Source organism: Sarcophilus harrisii, chromosome 1 (assembly GCF_902635505.1).
Source record: "Sarcophilus harrisii chromosome 1, mSarHar1.11, whole genome shotgun sequence".
In the NCBI taxonomy this organism is placed as follows: Eukaryota; Metazoa; Chordata; class Mammalia; order Dasyuromorphia; family Dasyuridae; genus Sarcophilus; species Sarcophilus harrisii.
In genome coordinates, this window is record NC_045426.1 from 313,738,188 (window position 1) to 313,756,606 (window position 18,419).

At 35.0% G+C, this 18,419-nt stretch overlaps 1 protein-coding gene across 1 annotated transcript in view; it reads left to right on the top strand.

Annotated features, from left to right (window-relative positions):
* The window catches only part of USP31 (ubiquitin specific peptidase 31), a 125,371-nt gene that overhangs the window by 44,517 nt on the left and 62,435 nt on the right, over positions 1 to 18,419 (top strand). The window contains exons 2-3 of the mRNA XM_031945332.1: positions 11,709 to 11,846; positions 13,677 to 13,765. Coding sequence (XP_031801192.1) covers positions 11,709 to 11,846; positions 13,677 to 13,765 — 227 coding nt within the window. The remainder of the gene's footprint in view (positions 1 to 11,708; positions 11,847 to 13,676; positions 13,766 to 18,419) is intronic.

The following is an 18,419-nucleotide window of genomic DNA, read 5'->3' on the forward strand; positions in this document are numbered from 1 at the left end:
ATAAATTGTCCAGGACTAGAAGCCATCCAGGGAAAATTAACTGTGGGTTTATAAGTTTAAGAATTTAAAGAAGGGGAGTATTTGAAAGTAATTCTGAGAGAAAGAAGAAACAGTGGTCCATTTTACTTACAAGAGAAGCTACTGTATTTAGAAGTAGCTATATATGTCTTCATTTATTTATGCCTTCATGATTGTGAAGGAATTTAGGAGGAGTGAGGTCCTCTTAAAGCCAGTTGGCTGAGAGGGCGGTGGAATTTAGGCTTGATTTTTTTTTTTTTTCTTCCCTTTCTCCATCCCTCTATCCCTTTCATGCCTTAAGAGGTGTCAAATAGTAGCATCTTAATTCTCAATTTATTTCTTAGAAGAAACTAGTAGGAAATAGGAACGCATTGGTGGTAAAATAGCTAAAAGATAGAGGAAGTCCTAGGAAGGCAGGTAGGAAGTTGACAAAGCTGAAAATTATAAAGCAGTTTCTCTTGGTGACATAAATGAATTCAAACTCTGACCTTTTTGAATTATACAGGAACAACAGCCTTATCTAACATTCTAGGGGTGGGTTGTTCTTTAACACCAAAACTTTCAAGAATACATTTTTATTGATAATATTTTGTTTTTAATCACCAGTGTATATCTTCTCAGCTTTCCCTTTAAAAATTAAGAAAAAAAAAACCCTTCCCTCAATACATTAAAACTAATCAACATTTCAAAAAAGTCTAATGTTGTCATGTGGTGTTCTTCACCTTTTCAAAGAATTAGGTTAGGGAGAGGTCTTCCCATATTTTTTCAGGCACTAAAACTTTTTTTCAAAATATAATTTTAACAATTTTTCTTGATAATTATTTGTATTTTTTGTTATCTCTTTATTAGACTTTGAGTTCCATAAAGACAATTTTATTTTCCTCCAAATTTTATTTACCTCTGCATCTATTCCAGTACTCTCCATACTTTAGAATTTATATTTATATTTATTATATATATAATAAATGTTTGTGGTTATACTATGTATAGAGTTGTGGGTCTCTGTGCAAAAATATGTTCTAACTATTGCTCTCTTTATATTTGTTTTGTATCTTTGAGGGGTGACGGATAGAAGACTGAATAGAATGGAATGTAATAAACATTTATTTAGCACTTACTACATGCCAAGCTCTGTGCTAAGTGCTTCTTCACAAATATTACAAATAGGGGCAGCTAGATGGCACAGTGGATAGAGCATCAGCCCTAAAGTCAGGAGGACTTGAGTTCAAATGTAACCTCAGTCACTTAACACTTCCTAGCTATGTGATCCTGGGCAAGTCACTTAATCCCAATTGCCTCAGCAAAAACAACCTCCTTCCCCCCCCCCCCCCAACACATACTATCTCATTTGATAATCATGTGAAATGTTTAAAGGATGCAGTAGTGTCTCAGTGATCTCTAAACTAGGGAGCTGAGAGACTGAGCTACACTAAGCTAACTTAAATTCTGCACTGATATGGCCAACCTCCGGGAGTTGGGGATGGGCAGAGAATGCTGCCCTACTACTTTGCCTAAAGAGGGGTAAAATGGCCCGTGTTGAAAATGTATTTTCATCCTAGGCAACATAAGAGGATGCAGTCTATGTAAGGAAGAAAAAGAAGGAAGAGTTGGAGGAGGGAAGAAAAAAAAGAATGAAGAAAGGAAGGACAGACTTAGCAGTAGAGGCATAACGAATCAAAACTATACCTGTGGCAGTTTCAGTTATATAGAGAAGCCTGGTAGCATCAAGGAGAATCTCACCATGTATGTTTTCATCCCTTTAGGGGAGTTAGAGAGGGAAAATAGGTCCTTAGGACATGAACCTTAGGACATAGGACTTATGGAAAGTCCTATTCATGGAGGCTAGTTTTAACTCTTCCCAGAGGAAGGCTTCTTCTAACACATTAGCCAGATATTCTACTGAGGGTTTATGGAGCCAGCCAACAAACATTTATTGAGTGTTTACTATGTGCTAAAGTTTGTGATAAGTACTGCAACTACAGATCCAAGTAGAAAGTCTTTGCCTTCTAGGAATTCACAATCTAATGGGAAAAGATAATACCAAAAGGGAAAGTAAAAGGAGAAGAGGAGAGACAAAGACTGGATGCTGGGACCTGGTAGAAGAAGTGTAATGCAGTTTGAAGAGGTACAAGGGAACATAAATAAGAACTCTGGAATTAGAAGATTTGTATGGGTTTCAATCTGCACTGATGGGAGCCCTATTCTAAATATGTAGGAGATTTAATTCAGTGCAGCAGACATTTATTAAGAACCTTTTGTGTGTCAGACACTGGAAATAGAAAAATCAAATTGAAATAGTTTTCTGCTCTTAATGGGTAAATTTTATTGGATGGGATGCAACACATACGTAATTAAAGATAAAAGTAATTTTAAGAGGAAGGGGAAGTTTTAATAATAGTAATCAAGTAAAGCTTTTTTGTAAGAAATGACACATGTGTGCTTTGGCGAAAACTAGGGAGTTTAATCAAAGAATTTATTAAGTTTCTATGTACCAAGCACCACACTAGATTTACAGAAGAAATATGAAAGTCTCTATCCTCAAGGAGTTGATATTAAATGATGAATGAAATCATTATTATTGTGGGGACCATTTTATGCAAAAGTATGGAGATGGGATATAAACTATCACATATATCAACAGAGTATGTTTCAAGGGAGAATAATATGAAATAAGAATGGAAAGGTAGGAGCAAAACTTATTTATGAATACTTTTGAATTCTAGTCTTAAGATTTTGTATTTCATCCTAAAGATCATCTGGAAAGAAGCATTTGTTATTTATGCTTCTATTTATTTGGTTTTTAATTAGAGTAGTTTCAAGATGAGATGAATTTACCAGCTGTTTCTTTATCTTAATATTAACATTGGATCAGAGCACCTGTTTTAGCACTTATTTTAACATTTCAACTTTGCTACCTGCACGATCAAATGCCAACTTTTCTAGATCTCAGTTTTCTCATTACATTGTAATGAAGAGATGTGATTAAAGATCTAAGATCACTTACAGCTTTAAGTCCTATGTTTTTTTTTTATTCACTGATTCTGTAAAGTTATAGGTGGTATATCTATATGCTTTGATTTTTTTTTTTAACTGAGGGGCTTAAGAATTTTGCATGATTTGTGTGTGTGCCAAACTAGTCATCCTTGTTTTTGATTGGTGATTTTCTGGTTGCTGGAGAGTGATTAAACTTGTGCTGCTTTGTTCCAAAGTTCTTCAAGTGGAAGCTAGATGTCCACTTGTAGAGTTGTAGAGATGATTCTTGTTCAGATACAGATTGGAATAGATGGCATTAGAGGTACATTCCAGTTCTAAGTGTATGACTAATTCTGCTTGTCTGCTGCCTATGGTTGGACTTGCTTCTTGTTGGTAACTTGCTTTCTTTGGCTGTAGACATGTTTGGTTTGTCTGCTGCCATCTTTTCCCAGCCACATTACTCAAGACTTAGTTTTTGTGAACCTGTTTATAAATTCTATATTTAAATCAACAAATATGTCTTACATTGATACATTAGAAACCCAGCTTCTTTAACAACACAGCTCAGTTAATCACTTCCTTCAACAGTCCTTACCTGATCATTATTAGCACTCTCCCTTTTCTTGAAATTACTTTGTATATAACTCGGCACAGTGTACACAAAATAGTCTTCCCCTTCAAGGCTTCTGGAGTCTTTGGGGGGAGAGGTATGGGTGTATGTGAGTTAAGACTTGTGTATATGAGCTGGGTGGCTTGAGGTACCCGGATAGCTTGGAGACCTGGTTTTGGTGCAGCTTATGTCCTAATTTAAAATGGCTGATATACTCAGTCACACATAATGTTTGAAGGCTCAAGAAAGGATGATATTGAAGTCCTTATGAGAGAGTTATCAATAAACTTATTTATTGTGAGTATTGTAGGTTCATGGCAGGATAATATACAAAAACAAATGTATCCTGAATGATTAATAGCTAACCCTCATAACTTTAACTTTTCTAAGGCATTTGACACATATCATCTCATTTGATTTTCATATAACTCAATTAAATAGGTGTTGTTATTCTGTTAAATTTTATGGATTCAGAACTAAGGTTAAGGGACATTAAGTGATTTGCCCAGACCATTTTTCTGATTAGTGCTCTATTCACTGTACCATCAGCTTCCTATGAAATGAGTGTAGGATTAATTCTCTTTTTCTTCCCACTGATGCTTGTCTGTTCTCAATTATACATATGCACATTGTTGCTCTCAGTAGAAATAGCTGCATATTGATTTAAATCTAAGTTGATGCCCAAATAACTGGAAACTCTTTGTAAAAGTGGGGTTTGATCCAAATATTGTACATTAAAGAAATTTCTCAACACAAATCGATATTAGCAGAAAGAAACAAATGAAAGCAACTCCCTTCTCTCTAAGGGAAGCAAATTTATGGAAATCTTGTTTTTCTTTCCTGTACCTTGTTCTTCTCTTTTTTTTTTTAGATGTATTCTGGGTTGATTCTGACAGTTGCTTTATAATTGTGTTGACTGTAAGCTGGAGTTTTAGATTTGTTTGGCCACGTTATAACTTAATCTTAATTTAAAGATAAAATATTAGGTAGAGAAAAGGATTAAGAAGAGAGATGTATCCCAACTGCTTTCGGAATGAAGTTCATAAAGGTGAGAATAGGAGCCTTTTTAAACCAGAAGTCAATGTAGGTGGGTGACCTGAGCTGACCCTGATTGGCACTAGAAAAGTTATTGTATTTATATACCTCAGGGGTAAGACTCTGGCTTGACTTTCATCTTTGGGTAGCAGAACTGCTTAGTCTAGTTTAAATTTTTAAAATAATATTTATGAATAGCACAAGTATTTATAAAGAGAGCAATGCAATTCCACCCCCAAAATAAAGCAACTTCATATCAGTTTGATGATGAACATGTCCGTCTTTGTATCTGCTCACTACTTTTCTTCATTTTTTAGCCTTTTTTATTTTCTTTAGCATCCCAGGAGAGGCAAGCAGCACAGTCTCTCATATACTGCAACTTGATCCTTTGTCATAATACTGGAATATGATCTTGAATTCCCCTTCCATCCCTCAGTAGTAAATCTTCGTCAGATTACCTGGAAATTGCAATTAATTGGAATGTTTTAGAATCTATATTTCAGGGAAAGATACAATTTTTAACAAAATAAGTGGTAACTTTTTATATACTTGAGTAATCTATGATACACTTGACTTTAATAATCAATTGTCAAGCATTTATTAAGTGTTTACTCTTCAATAGGCATTATTCTGAGTTCTGGGAATATGAATAAAGGCGAAAACTGCTTATTAAAAAGCTCACATTCTAATGTGTTGGAAGTGGGAAGATAATATGTTAGGTACATACATTATATACACAGAGTAAATGGAAAGTAATCTCAATAGGAAAAGCACTAGTAGGTAGAGGTGAGGTGGCAGAGAACTAAGGAAAGCCTTTTCTAGAAAGCAGGATTTGAACTGAATCTTATAGGAGGCTAGGCAAGCAAAAACAACAAAAACAAACCCCCAAACAATTAAGCCTACATTAACAACTACTTATATTTAAAAATGTATAACAACATCCTAACACTCATAATAGATTAAGAATTAACTTTTTAATTTACAAAAATCAAATTTCTTCCCTCCTAACTCACCATCATTAAAAAAAGAAAACAAAACAAAACTCTTGTAACAAATATACACATAATCAATTAAAAAAATTCCTCCATTGGCCATATCAAAAATTATATCTCATTCTCTTGAATCTAGTAGCTGTCTGTCAGAAGGTGGCATGTTTCAGTATTAGTCCTTTGCTATTATGGCTGATCATTCCATTGATCGATGTATGTAAGACTTTGAAGTTATAAGTTTCTTTACAGTGTTGCTGTTATTGTATAAATCGCTCTCCTTGTTTTGCTTACTTCACTCTGTATCTGTTCACTTGAATTTTCTCAGGTTTCATTGAAACTCCATTATATCGTTTCTTGAGGCACAATAGTATTCCATTCCTTTCATAAATGAGAACTAGATACTGAGTGCCTGTAAGGAATAGCATTATTAGAAGAGGGAAGGAATGGTTGAGAGTGAGAGGTTTGATGTGATACCTAAGTTTGAAGCCTGGGAGACTGGGAAGATAGTAGTACCCTTGACCATAATAGGGAAGTTAGGAAGAGGGTAGTATTTGGAGGAAAAGATAACAAATTCAGTTTTGGGCATAATGAGCCTGAGACATTCAGTTTGAGATGTCCAAAAGGCAATTGTAGATATAAGATTGGATGTCAGGAAAGAGGTTAGAACTGAACAAATAGATAATAGAAAATTGAAAGAAAATAGAATAGCTGGGGTGGGGGGTGTTTGGCATGTAAGGAAGTGGAAGTGAGGCAGCCTTATTTAGGCCAATATACTGAAGACTGATAGTTAAAAAAAATAAAACTATCTAATTCCTTACCATCTCAGGGAGAGGGCAAGGGAAGGGAAGGGCAGAAGGAGAGAATTTGGAGTAAAAGATTTAAAAAAATTTTTTAAAAATTGTTTTTGCATGTAATTGGGAAAGATAAAACATTATTCAAAAAAGAAATTAAGGGGCAGCTAGGTAGCACAGTGGATAGAGCACCAGGAAGGTGGACCTGAGTTCAAATGTGGCCTTGGACACTTAACACTTTCTAGCTGTGTGACCTTGGACAAGTTACTTAACCCCAATTGTCTCAGCAAAATAAAAACCGAATAAAAATAAAGTACAAAAAAGAAATTAAATTAGAATATAAGATAGATGAAGCTTTATGGACAAATATAGTATCCATTTTCCTTTCTTGTCCTTTCCTCCCAATAGTCATGCCTATTTGTAGATGTCAACGAATGAACCTAGGAGGAAATTAAATGAAGATGGAGAGAAATTTAGCAAATTTGGTTCAAGCACCATTTATTAAATGCTATGTTTAAAGTAGTGTATTAGGGGCTACTTACAAGGATGAAAAATCATACAGTTCTTGACTTTAAAGAGCTTACTATCTACTGAAGTGGGTTGTTGGGAATATGTACTTTAATAAGTATAATACAAGGTAATACATGATAGGGACAAAGATCTGAAAGGCAGAGATGAAGAGGGAATACATTCCAGGCAGAGAGGGTGGATTATACAAATGTACAGTGGTGGAAAATGACATATCAAGCTTGGAAAACAACTTAGTAGTGCAGTTTGGAGAATATAATGTAAGTTTGGAGTGTCTGAAGGGGAATAATGTGAATTAAAGTGTAGAGGCAGTTAGAAATTAAATTAGTGGGTCCCAGAATGTCATGTTAATGTGTTTATAGTATACCCTTTAGACAATAGGGATCCATTAAATGTTTTTGAGTAGGTCACTAGCGTGGTTAGATTCTTCCATTAGAAAGATCATTTTGTCAGCTATATGTAGGTTGCACTAGAAAGAAGAGGAACCGGAAGTAAGGAGACTATTCTATCAGTGGAGGTAAGAGTTGATGAAGTTTTTGTTTTTTTCATAATTATAACTTTTTATTGACAGAACCCATGCCTGGGTAATTTTTTACAACATTATCCCTTGCACTCACTTCTGTTCCAACTTTTCCCCTCTTTCCCTCCACCCACTCCCCTAGATGGCAAGCAGTCCTATATACGTTGAATATGTCCTAGATACAATATATGTGTGCAGAACCAAACAGTTCTCTTGTTGCACAGGAAGAATTGGATTCAGAAGGTAAAAATAACCCGGGAAGAAAAGCAAAAATGTAAACAATTTACATTCATTTCCCAGTGTTCTTTCTTTGGGTGTAGATGCTTCTTTCCATCCTTGATCAATTGAAACTGAGTTAGATCTTCTCTTTGTCGAAGAAATCCACTTCCATCAGAATACATCCTCATACAGTATTGCTATGTGCTTGTGTAATACCTCCCATGCTGATGGGTTTGTGCATAAGACCCTTCAGCCCAGAAACCCACTAGCAACCCCCACTTCCCTTTGGTGCTTTTCATCTCCCTTCCTGAGATGTCAGGGAGGGCGTGATCATCTCCTTTTTAGTGCTTTCACCGCCTTTCCTGAGAAGTCAGAGAGGCTGGGATCACCTCCTTTTTGGTGCTTCCACCTCCTTCCCTGAGAAGTTAGGGAGGGTGTGATCACCTCCCCTTGGGGGCTCTGACCTCCCTGAGGAGTCAGGGATGGCATGACCACCTGTGTTCTAAAACAAAAGAAAGTGGGAGATGTAATGGGCTGAGGTTTGAGTTTATGCACTGAGGTCCCAAGTACATGAGGCTAAATAGTGTAATACCTCCCATGCTGATGGGTTTGTGCATAAGACCCCTATGAAAAAATTAAGTGTACACCAATGTTAAATGTTACAGAATAGGTTAAAGTGCATGAGGGGGAAAATTGAAGGAGAAATTAAAGATATCTGAGGATATTATAACCTGCCACAGGCCTGCAACAGTGTGTGTGCATACGTGCATGTGTTTAAGTTGATTTAAGTAGTCATTGAAATATTGGTTGAATTGAATTAAGGGCACAGAGGGAAGGGTCATGTGAAGGAGTTTGGACACATTTTTCTCTGATAACTGGAATGGAAGAATTTGGTCATTTAAAATAACGATATACATTTCAAGAGGCAGGGTACTGTATACTAAATAGCGAGCCAACATTGAAACTAGGAAGATATGGATTCAAGTTTGGCCTCTGTCACATACTTACTCTGACTCTGGGCAAGTCCCTCCCACCTCTTTGTTGGTAAAATTTACTTAATGAGCTGAAATCCATCAATGGATACCGTTGGGGCTGTAGCTTTCCCTTTAAGTATCCCTTAAGTATCTTGAGTACCAGGGGTCCTCAAACTTTTTAAATAGGGGGCCAGTTCCCTGTCCCTCAGATTGTTGGAGGGCTGGACTATAGTAAACAAAAACTTTGTTTTGTGGGCCTTTAAATAAAGAAACTTCATAGCTGCTGCATCTGTCCCGTGGGGTGTAGTTTGAGGACCTCTGTGAGTCTATACTATCCACAAGTTGTTTGGGGCACTGATAATAAAATACTGTTCTTAGAGTCATATATACTTATGTATGTGAATATGTGTATATGTGTATGTTATCCATCTGTTTATCTCTCTGTTTATATATTTATCTCTTGTCTTCCCTTTTTCTTTCATAGTAATTTATGAAGAAAGTGTTTTGCAGACCTTTAAAACAGTACAAATATGAATTGCAATTTTCAATGGATTTTCTTGTTTGATTATTATGACAGTACTGTTTGAATAGAGTGAATATTTTCTTTTTATATAGAGATGCAAGACAGGGGAGATAGAACGCTGCTAGCATGAAAGCTTCAAACTTTTTAGTGAAGTTAAAAATTGTTCTTTAGTTGAGTAAGAATAGGATAGGAGGAATATTAAGATAATTCTTTTGTTTTTTTTCCTGGCATTTAAAATAAAAGACATGCTAGAATTCAGAGAAGATTAGAAAGTCTTATTTGAACTGACAGACAATGAAGTAAGCACCATTAGGAAAACTGTTCCACCCACCCACCCCCACACATACCACACACCACCCCCTCCTTTCCACCTCTAAACATTCTCTAAAATCCACCAACAAATCTGAATCAGTGTTGGCCCTGAAGAAGAATGCTTCTTCCTACCTTTGCAGAGATAGAGAACTACAAGTACAGAATACTGTATATACTGTTAGACTTTATATATTAGGTAACTTTGCTCAACTACTTATTTCCCTTTTCATTCCTTAATGTAAGTCATGATTGTCTGGGTATATTATTTCTCTTCTGGAAATGAAGGTCACATGAAAACAGAAAATATCAATATCAAAAAAAGTATTAATAAATGGTAAAACTAGAAAAAGATCATAAAAAGCATTCCACAATTCTTTTGGATCTTAGGTAGTGCAGTGTATAGAACACTGGGCCTGGAGCCAGGAATATTCCTCTTTCTGAGTTCAAATCTTGGCCTCAAACACTTGTAGCTGTGTGACCCTGGGCAAGTCACTGAAGTTTGCCTCAATTTCCTCATCTGTAAAATGAAAAGGAGTAGTAAATGCAACCACTCTAGTATCTTAGGCAAGAAAACTCCAGATGGGGTCGTTGAAGAGTCATGACTGAAAATGACTGAACAACACCATCAACAATTCCTCTTTTTCAGTTGTCTCTATCTCTGGGTGAAAGTGTTGTATTAGTTCAGGAAATACTAGGGCTTCCTTTATTTTCATGGTTTTTCAGATTGCTCTTTTTGCTTATCTCTTGTTTTCTCTTCAGGGAACCTAAAAATGCATTAGCCATGGATTTATGCCAAACTTGATTATTCTAGACATATTCTACTTGATATTTACTCTGTCAGTAAAGCATTAATTTGAAAACTATGATTTTTCTCCTCTGTTGTTATTGGACCAGCTGGAAGCATCTTGTGCTTCATTTGATACTATCCCAATGTCTGTATTCAGTCTAATTTAATTAAAAAATATTTATTGAATGCCGACTACATGCAACACTGTTAGGAGTGATGCTCTTGTATTCTTAGGAAGCATAAAGTCTCCTTGGATGCAATAAGAACTGAAAAAGATCCAAGAATCTCAGTAAACTTGTAAGCTCATTGTGAATTAGCAGTATAATATGGCAGCCTTAAAAACTTGTTCAATCTTGGGCATAGATTACTATAATCCTTCATTACTTTCCCTTTTCAGACCTCATTTGGAGTATTACATTCAGTTCTGAAGATCACAATTTAAGGACATTGTTAACCTCTGTGTCTAGAGGGAAGACAACCAAGATAGTGGAAGGTCTTGTATGGACATCATATGAGAATTGGCAGAAGGAATCAGCAGAAGGAAAAGAGAAGGTTCATGAAGACTTGATAGTTGTCTTCATGTATTTGAAAGGCGTGTGTGTGTGTGTGGATGTGTGTGTGCGTGCGTGCATATGTGCTCACATAGACACATGTATAGGGGAACTGCTTTTATTTGCTTCCAGAAAGCATAATCAGGAGCAATGGGTTGAATTATAAAGAGAAGAACTTAGGTTTGATCTCTGAAAAACTTCTCAATAATTAGAGCATTCCAATGTGGGAACGGACATTGGGATCTATTTCTTTGGAGATCTTCAGGGAGAGGCTGAATTACTTTTTGTTTCTTATGTTATAGAGGGAATTCCTTTTGTGTTTGCATTTTACTAGATGACTGCTACTGCAAAGCAGACTAGAGCCATAGTCTGTATCTTGACAATTTCTCTTTATTTTGATGAACTATTTTTTCCTTTAGAATCAAGAGAAAAACATTTAATCCCTCTTCCATATGTAAAAACTAAGCAAGATGTGAACCAAAATGCTCTGGGGATTAAGAGATAGGAAAGTTTTCATATTATGTTGCAAGAAAGTCTTCATGAAGAAGGTTATATTTGACAAATAGGGACAAAAATGATTTCAATAAACAGAAATAATTGGGGGAAGGCATTTATTTAGTAAGCTTCTCATTGTCTTGTAGGGAATTTATCACTGTCATTCACTTCTTGTATTTTTTTGAACTCTTCAGTTTATTTTAAAAAGCAAGGTGAATCTTGAATTTTTGAAAATAAACAACACATTCTATTTCCAGCCTGTTTGTTGAACCAAGTATAAAACATTTGATAAAGGCTAGCATTCTGAATTTGGGGGAGTAAGGAAAGAGATTGTTTTTAAAAAACAGAGCCATATTGATCTAGAATGATTTATACACTTTCAGAGTATTGTCTCAAAGAATGCTCTACAGTATCGAGGGAATTCCCAACATGATGCCCAGGAATTTCTGCTATGGCTTTTGGACCGTGTGCATGAAGATCTCAACAATTTTGTGAAACAGAGCGGCCGACCTCCCTTGAAGGTAAGGGAATTTATTTGTTTCTTTCTCTTATTTTGGTTGGAGATCTAATTTTTTAAAAGTATTCTGATTTAAAAAATATTCAGAGGGGTGGAAAGAAAGGCTGTTCTCCCAAATTGTTATGCTGGTTTTTTTTTTTTTTTTGTTTTGTTTTGTTTTGGGTTTTTTTGCAGAGTTTGCTTTAAAGTAAATCAAAACAATAAAAAAAATAGATCTGGGTAAATTGTAAACTATTAGAGGATATAGTAAGGGCATTTCCTGTGCCTACAACCGTGCTTGTTGTAATAGGATTGAAGAGATGTTTAAATATCAGATCATTAAACAAATAAATGAAAATAAGTGAAAAAAAATGTGTGTATATGACATAATTGTCAGAATGAGTAATAGAGGTGATTCATGCTGCTGGAGTTTAGAGAATTTGAGACATTGTGAACTGAAGGCCCTTGGAACCTCTGTGGAAGAGGTAGGATTTGACTTAGGCCCTAAAGGAATGGAAAAATGAATAGGAAAGGGGAATAATATTCCAGGTAGAGAAAACTCTCTGAACAAAAGTCAGGATCTGGGAATTGTAAGAGTATGTTTGAAGAGAGAGATGGTGAAGAGACAATGTGACAGATTTCCATTTCATTACTTAGGTGATCAGTGATCAAACTCAATAAATGAATATCCTTTTTCTTTTCCTGATTAAAAAAAGAATCGCAGTAGTTTTTTTTCCAATTACATGTAAAGATGGTTTCCAACATTCATTTTTGTTAAGATTTTTAATTCCAAATTTTTTCCCTTCCTTCCTTTACTCTCCCCTTCCCAAGGCAACAAGTAATTTGATATAGGTTATACATGTACAATCATTTTTTTTAATAGCCTTTTATTTACAGGTTATATGTATGGGTAACTTTACAGCATTAACAATTGCCAAACCTCTTGTTCCAATTTTTCACCTCTTACCCCCTCACCCCTCCCCCAGATGGCAGGATGCATGTACAATCATTTTAAACGTTTTTCCATATTAGTCATGTTATAAAAGAAAAGTCAGAACAAAAGGGAAAACCATGATAAAGAAAAAGCAATAACAAAAAAAGTGAAAATAGTATGCTTTGATTCATATTCACTCTCCATAGTTCTTTCTCTGGATGTGGATGGCATTTTTCATTTCAATCTATTGAAATTGTCTTGGATGACCTCATTGCTGAGAAGAGCTAAGTCTGTCTTAGTTGATCATCATATAATCTTACTATTAGGGCAGCTAGGTGGTGCAGTGGTTAATTTAATGTAATCAAAATTATCCCTTTTGCATTCATAATGGTCTTTATATTTTATTTGGTCATAAATCTCTCCTTTCTCCAAAGATCTAACAGGTAAATTATCCCTTGTTCTCCTAATTTGCTTATAGTATATATCCTATATAATACTCTTAGTATTCTTGTCTAAATTGTGAACTCATTTTCATCTTATCTTGGTATAGAGTATAAGATGTTAATCTATGCCTAGTTTAATTTCTGGAGCCAAGAAGACTTGAATTAAAATCTTGCCTTACATATTCTGTAAACCTTAATAAGTCAGCTACAGTCTCTTTGTCTCATTTTCATCATGTGTAAAATAAAGAAAATTGTAGCACCCATCTAATTTAGTTATTGTTACCAAATGGGGCGATAATTTAAAGTACTTGGCAAACGCTAAAGTGCTCTCTAAGTTTTGGCTGTTGTTATTATTCTTGTTACTGTTTCTGACATATAATATTCTGTGGAAGTTTAGAAAATTTTTGTGAATTTTAAAGGTTAACCTCTAGTGAAGAACCGATGTTAATAGTTCAAAGACTTGTTCTTTCTTTTCCAGCCTCCATTAGAGGATGATGTAGTGCCTGAAGGACCCTCCTTTCCAGTCAGTAGCACTTTTGTACAAGAACTTTTTCAAGCCCAGTACAGGTATAGTATGTCATGGGCTTTGTGAAATGTGAGCATTATTCGGAACCTCTGTTGTATTTAGGACAATGAGCCTCTTCTAATCTCTGCAGGAGAGGAACGCTTCATGTGATACATAGTAACAATTAGCTACACAGCTCTTTGTTTTGTTCTTTTAGTCTGGTAGTAGCTGATTCTTTGTTCTTTGCAAATACAGGAACACAAGAATTGTGACACTGAGTCAGTCCTATAGTCCATTCATCTCTGATAGTGGTGAACATTGGGAAATATTTGTTTGTAGGATGTGATTTTTCATCAGGTTACCAAACTTCAAAGATTGGGAATGTCTGCTCTTTGATATTTTAATTTTCCTTTACACTGAATTTACTTAATCCCTTCTCCCTTTTAAAAAGGCACAAAATCATATTTATCGTTAATGTCAACAATTGGGATAATGAGCTTCATATACTTATGGTATACTGCTGTGAAAGTAATATAGGCCCCACAATGTTGGATGGAATTATATCCTTGGGTACAGCATGCTCACCACTGGTGAAGATTTATACCTATTTGATACACTGTAGCTAAAGCATTTCATCTTAAAATTGAAGCTGAAAACAATTTATAGTAGATCCTTTAGGGAGGGGGGAAAGATGAGTTCAGATAGAATGGCATTTGCCTGGCTTAATCTATATGTATATACATATGAGTATAAATATAACTGAGTTTATATGCCTATGTACACATATGTATATTCATTTTCACACACACACATATATATATATACACACACACACAACACACACACATGTATAATCAAATTAAATATTAGCAGAGGCTTGTCCTTGGCTTTAGAAATAGTCTTACATTTGTTAAAATAGGTTTCTATCTATGAAATGTTGACACATTTCCTTAGTGTATATACAGGGATTTGTTGTTTGTAGATTCAGTTATTTTGTTTATTTTGTTCTTTGTTCTTTCAAACATTTCTCTTTCCCTCAGCTTTGAATATAATCTGATCTGCTTCAGAGACTCTGGCTTAGAACCTGCCCCAATTACTGTTCTCTTCTAACATCATGAATCACTTTAGTATCTGTCATTTCTTACTCCTCACTAGAATCCCTTATCCCCCCCAACAAAAGCCTACACCAATAGCCAATTCAGTAACTAAGAGTAAAAATGTTTTGATTAAATTTGTACTTTAAAATATATCTCATAAATGAGGTGAATGTCAAAGTGCTTGGTAAATAATGGAGTTCTATATAAATATAAAATATTATAATGATTATTTGAATAAATATCAGCAGTTAAATAATGAAATAATCCACCATGAAAACTGATGAAATGAAAAAATGAAAACTCTAGGATTTTTCTCAACATTTTGTTAATAATGGACTGCTGGCATGGGGAAATAATTTAGTTACATAGCATCATATTTTGTAAACTAGGATTCTCTTACTTTTTTAAGGAATCGTCCCTCTGTTAGTTGGTGATCTGATTGAGAAAGTTGGAAGTTAGGGAATAACTAATGTTTTCACTACTGGCTAATTTTTCTTTCTGTAAAGGGGAAGCTTGGCACTTCCAAATAAATCTCAAATTGGTAAAATGACTGTGAGAATATTATTCTTTGGTGTTTTCTGGTGTTTTTTGGCCACTTCAAATGACTGCTCTTTTTCTGTTCCCCAAACTAGCTTCTTACTTGGAAGAATAGATGGAAACAAATTTACTAACCTAAGGCAGCTTGTTTTCCTTTTATAAATAGCTTTTCATCCATAACTTCCATGAAAACTAGAATGGAAAGGGAGTCTGAAATACTATTTAGGCCTAGAATGGAGAACTTTTCCTATATGTGTATTTATTGATATTCTATCCTAAGTAAGTAATTGAGTTTCTAATGAAGGAAATAGGTTCTTTTAGGAAAAAATTACTAATCTTCAAAGTGCTTGCTTACTCATTCCAAAATTCTGTATTTGTGATCTATTTATGGTCTTTTTTATTAATCACTAGTTACTTGTTTCCTAACCTTGACTTATAATTATAGTCTCCTAGGTAGAAAAGATTTCAGAGATCATTTAGTTAAAGCTATGCCTGACGTGAAATTCCCTCTACAACATTTCAGCAAGATCATCTAGCCCAGTCTTCTTTTTCTTCTTCTTTTTTTTCCCCCTGAGGCCATTTGGCCTAGTTATTTGCTGAGGCTAGTAAGTATCTGAGGCCAAATTTGAACTCAGATCTTCCTAACTCCAGAATGGATGCTATACCCAATACCACCTGGCTGTTCTTAGCCTAGTCTTTTTATGTTTTATTTATTTATTTATTTTTGCTAGGCAGTTGGAGTTAAGTGACTTGACTAGAGTCACACAACTAGTAAATGTTAATTGTCTGAGACTGTATTTGAACTCGGATTCTTCTGACTCCAGAGTAGGTGCTCTATCTACTGTGGCATTTAGCTATTCCCCCCACCCTTTCACACCCCTTGACCCAGTTTGGGGAACTCTAGTGATAGGAAACTATCATCTAAGTTAAGTCCATTCCAAGTTTGAATAACTATAGATTTTCCCATTATATCTATCCAAATCTTACTTTTCAGCATCTCATAGTATTTTCTTATGGAGCCAAGCAAAAAAAGATTAATCTCTCTTCTACATGACAACCTGTCATATTTTGAAAGGAAGTTATGTCTCTCTCAATTTTTTTTCTGTGCCTGGAGAGAAGCCAGCATTTCAGTTCCTTCAACAGATCTTTTTATGACATGTTTTTGGTTCTGAGTTGTCTTATCATTCTTGTCACCCTTCTTTGTACATCCTTCAGCATTTAGGAATATCCTTCCTATAAAGTGGCACCAAGCCCTAATTAGGGCATTTCAGGGCAAAATATAGCTTGATTGTTATGTCCTTCATCCTGTTTTTCCCAATATGGCATAAGATTGGATTTGCTTTTTTGACTGCTGTATTGTATTCTTGAATGACTCCACCAAACTTGCCAGGTTTTTGTAGATAAAAAAAAAAAATTTATTTCAATAAGCCAAAAAAATTTATTTTCTCACCTACCTTCTCCATTAAGAAAGAAAACACCTATATTAGATATATGCATGTTCCAAACAAACGTCCACATTGGCCAATCTTTTATTGTCTCTTCCAAAATAGCCCAGTTAACTTTCTTTGGTTCTGAGAGCTCTCGTTGCTAGTCTTTTGCCTCTGCCAGCTTCTGCCTCTAGCTCAGCTCTGACTCAGCTCCTTTTTATGCTCTTTTAGAGGTGTAAACTCAAAGGTTGACTCCTTCTCCGAGAGTGGGATTATGGGGGGGGGGGGGTTAAATCTTATTCTTGTGAATCTCATACTGAATTCTGACTTGTGAATCTCCTGAACTTGTGAACTCCAATGTGTGAGCTCTCAAAGGTGTGAGCATTGTTTCTATCAATTCTAGTGACTTAATACCGTGTAAGGATTCGCTCTAATGTATGAACCAATAAGCAATGTTTCTATCAATTCCAATTTAGTTAACACTAGGATTCTAACACTTGGCCATTTGTTCAGTTTTGAATCTATCTTTATTTTCTTTTAATCCACATTCCTGCATCTTATTCACAGTAATCTGACTTTATAAAATGCTTGCTAAAATTCAGGCATACTATGTATTCGAAATTTCTTTGACTTGTCAGTGCAATAGCACTGTCTCCAAAAAGCAAACTGTAACAACAAAAAGATGATGTTAGTTGGAATGCCTTTTTCTTGATGAAGCTAAGTTGACTTTCAGTGATCACCATTTTCCTTTCTAAATGCCCCATAAGCCATTATCTTAATAGTAGATCTTAGAATTTTTCCAGGGATTGATTTTAAGCTCACTGGCCTATGGTTTGGATAATATCTTTCCAGTTTAAAGACCATTTTCTTTGAGAGGGGATATAGAAACAAAATAAAAGTTTACTGGGTCTATCTTTTGTCATTAATTTGTCATCGTCTCATCTGCCTGAAATAGCAGTTCTGCTTCACTGGGTATCTTTCTGCTTTCCATGAATCTTTGAAAAATAACTTTCTATCGTCTTTAGCTTTTACAACAAACCTCATCTTCTTCCGTGGTTGAGTGTGCCAGATGTTTTTCTCATAGTATTGTGCTCTTTTCCATGCCCATTTATCTACTCATGTTTCCATTTTCCATACATATCTTTTTAAAATTTACATGATTTAATGAATGAGTTACTTGTGTATCACATGCATGTCTACATACCTCATTCTTTCTTTTTTTTATTGGAAGTATTTTGTATCTATCATCAGAATTATATTCTTGAGGGTTTCTCATAATTATGGAACTGACTTCTATAGAATCTTAGGTGAATACAATCTTTCCTCTTCCTGGAGATCTTTGGTATGGAGGTAAAATTGATTTCAATATTTTCAAAATACCTAAAACTTTGGGCCATTATTGTTGAAATTCTAAGGAGAGGAATAATTTCAATAACAGCTCAATTTTTGTTAGTAATTATTAAATATATACTACATGTAGGATTTTGCTGATGGAATGGCAAAGTAGCAATGAGAAGGAAGTTGAGGAAGATGCATCTCTGACTTTGGGGTGTTGATGCCATAGAAGGGATAAGCCAAATAATTAAAAAAAATTTTTTTATTATAGCTTTTTATTTACAAGATATATGTATGGGTAATTTTTCAGCATTGACCCT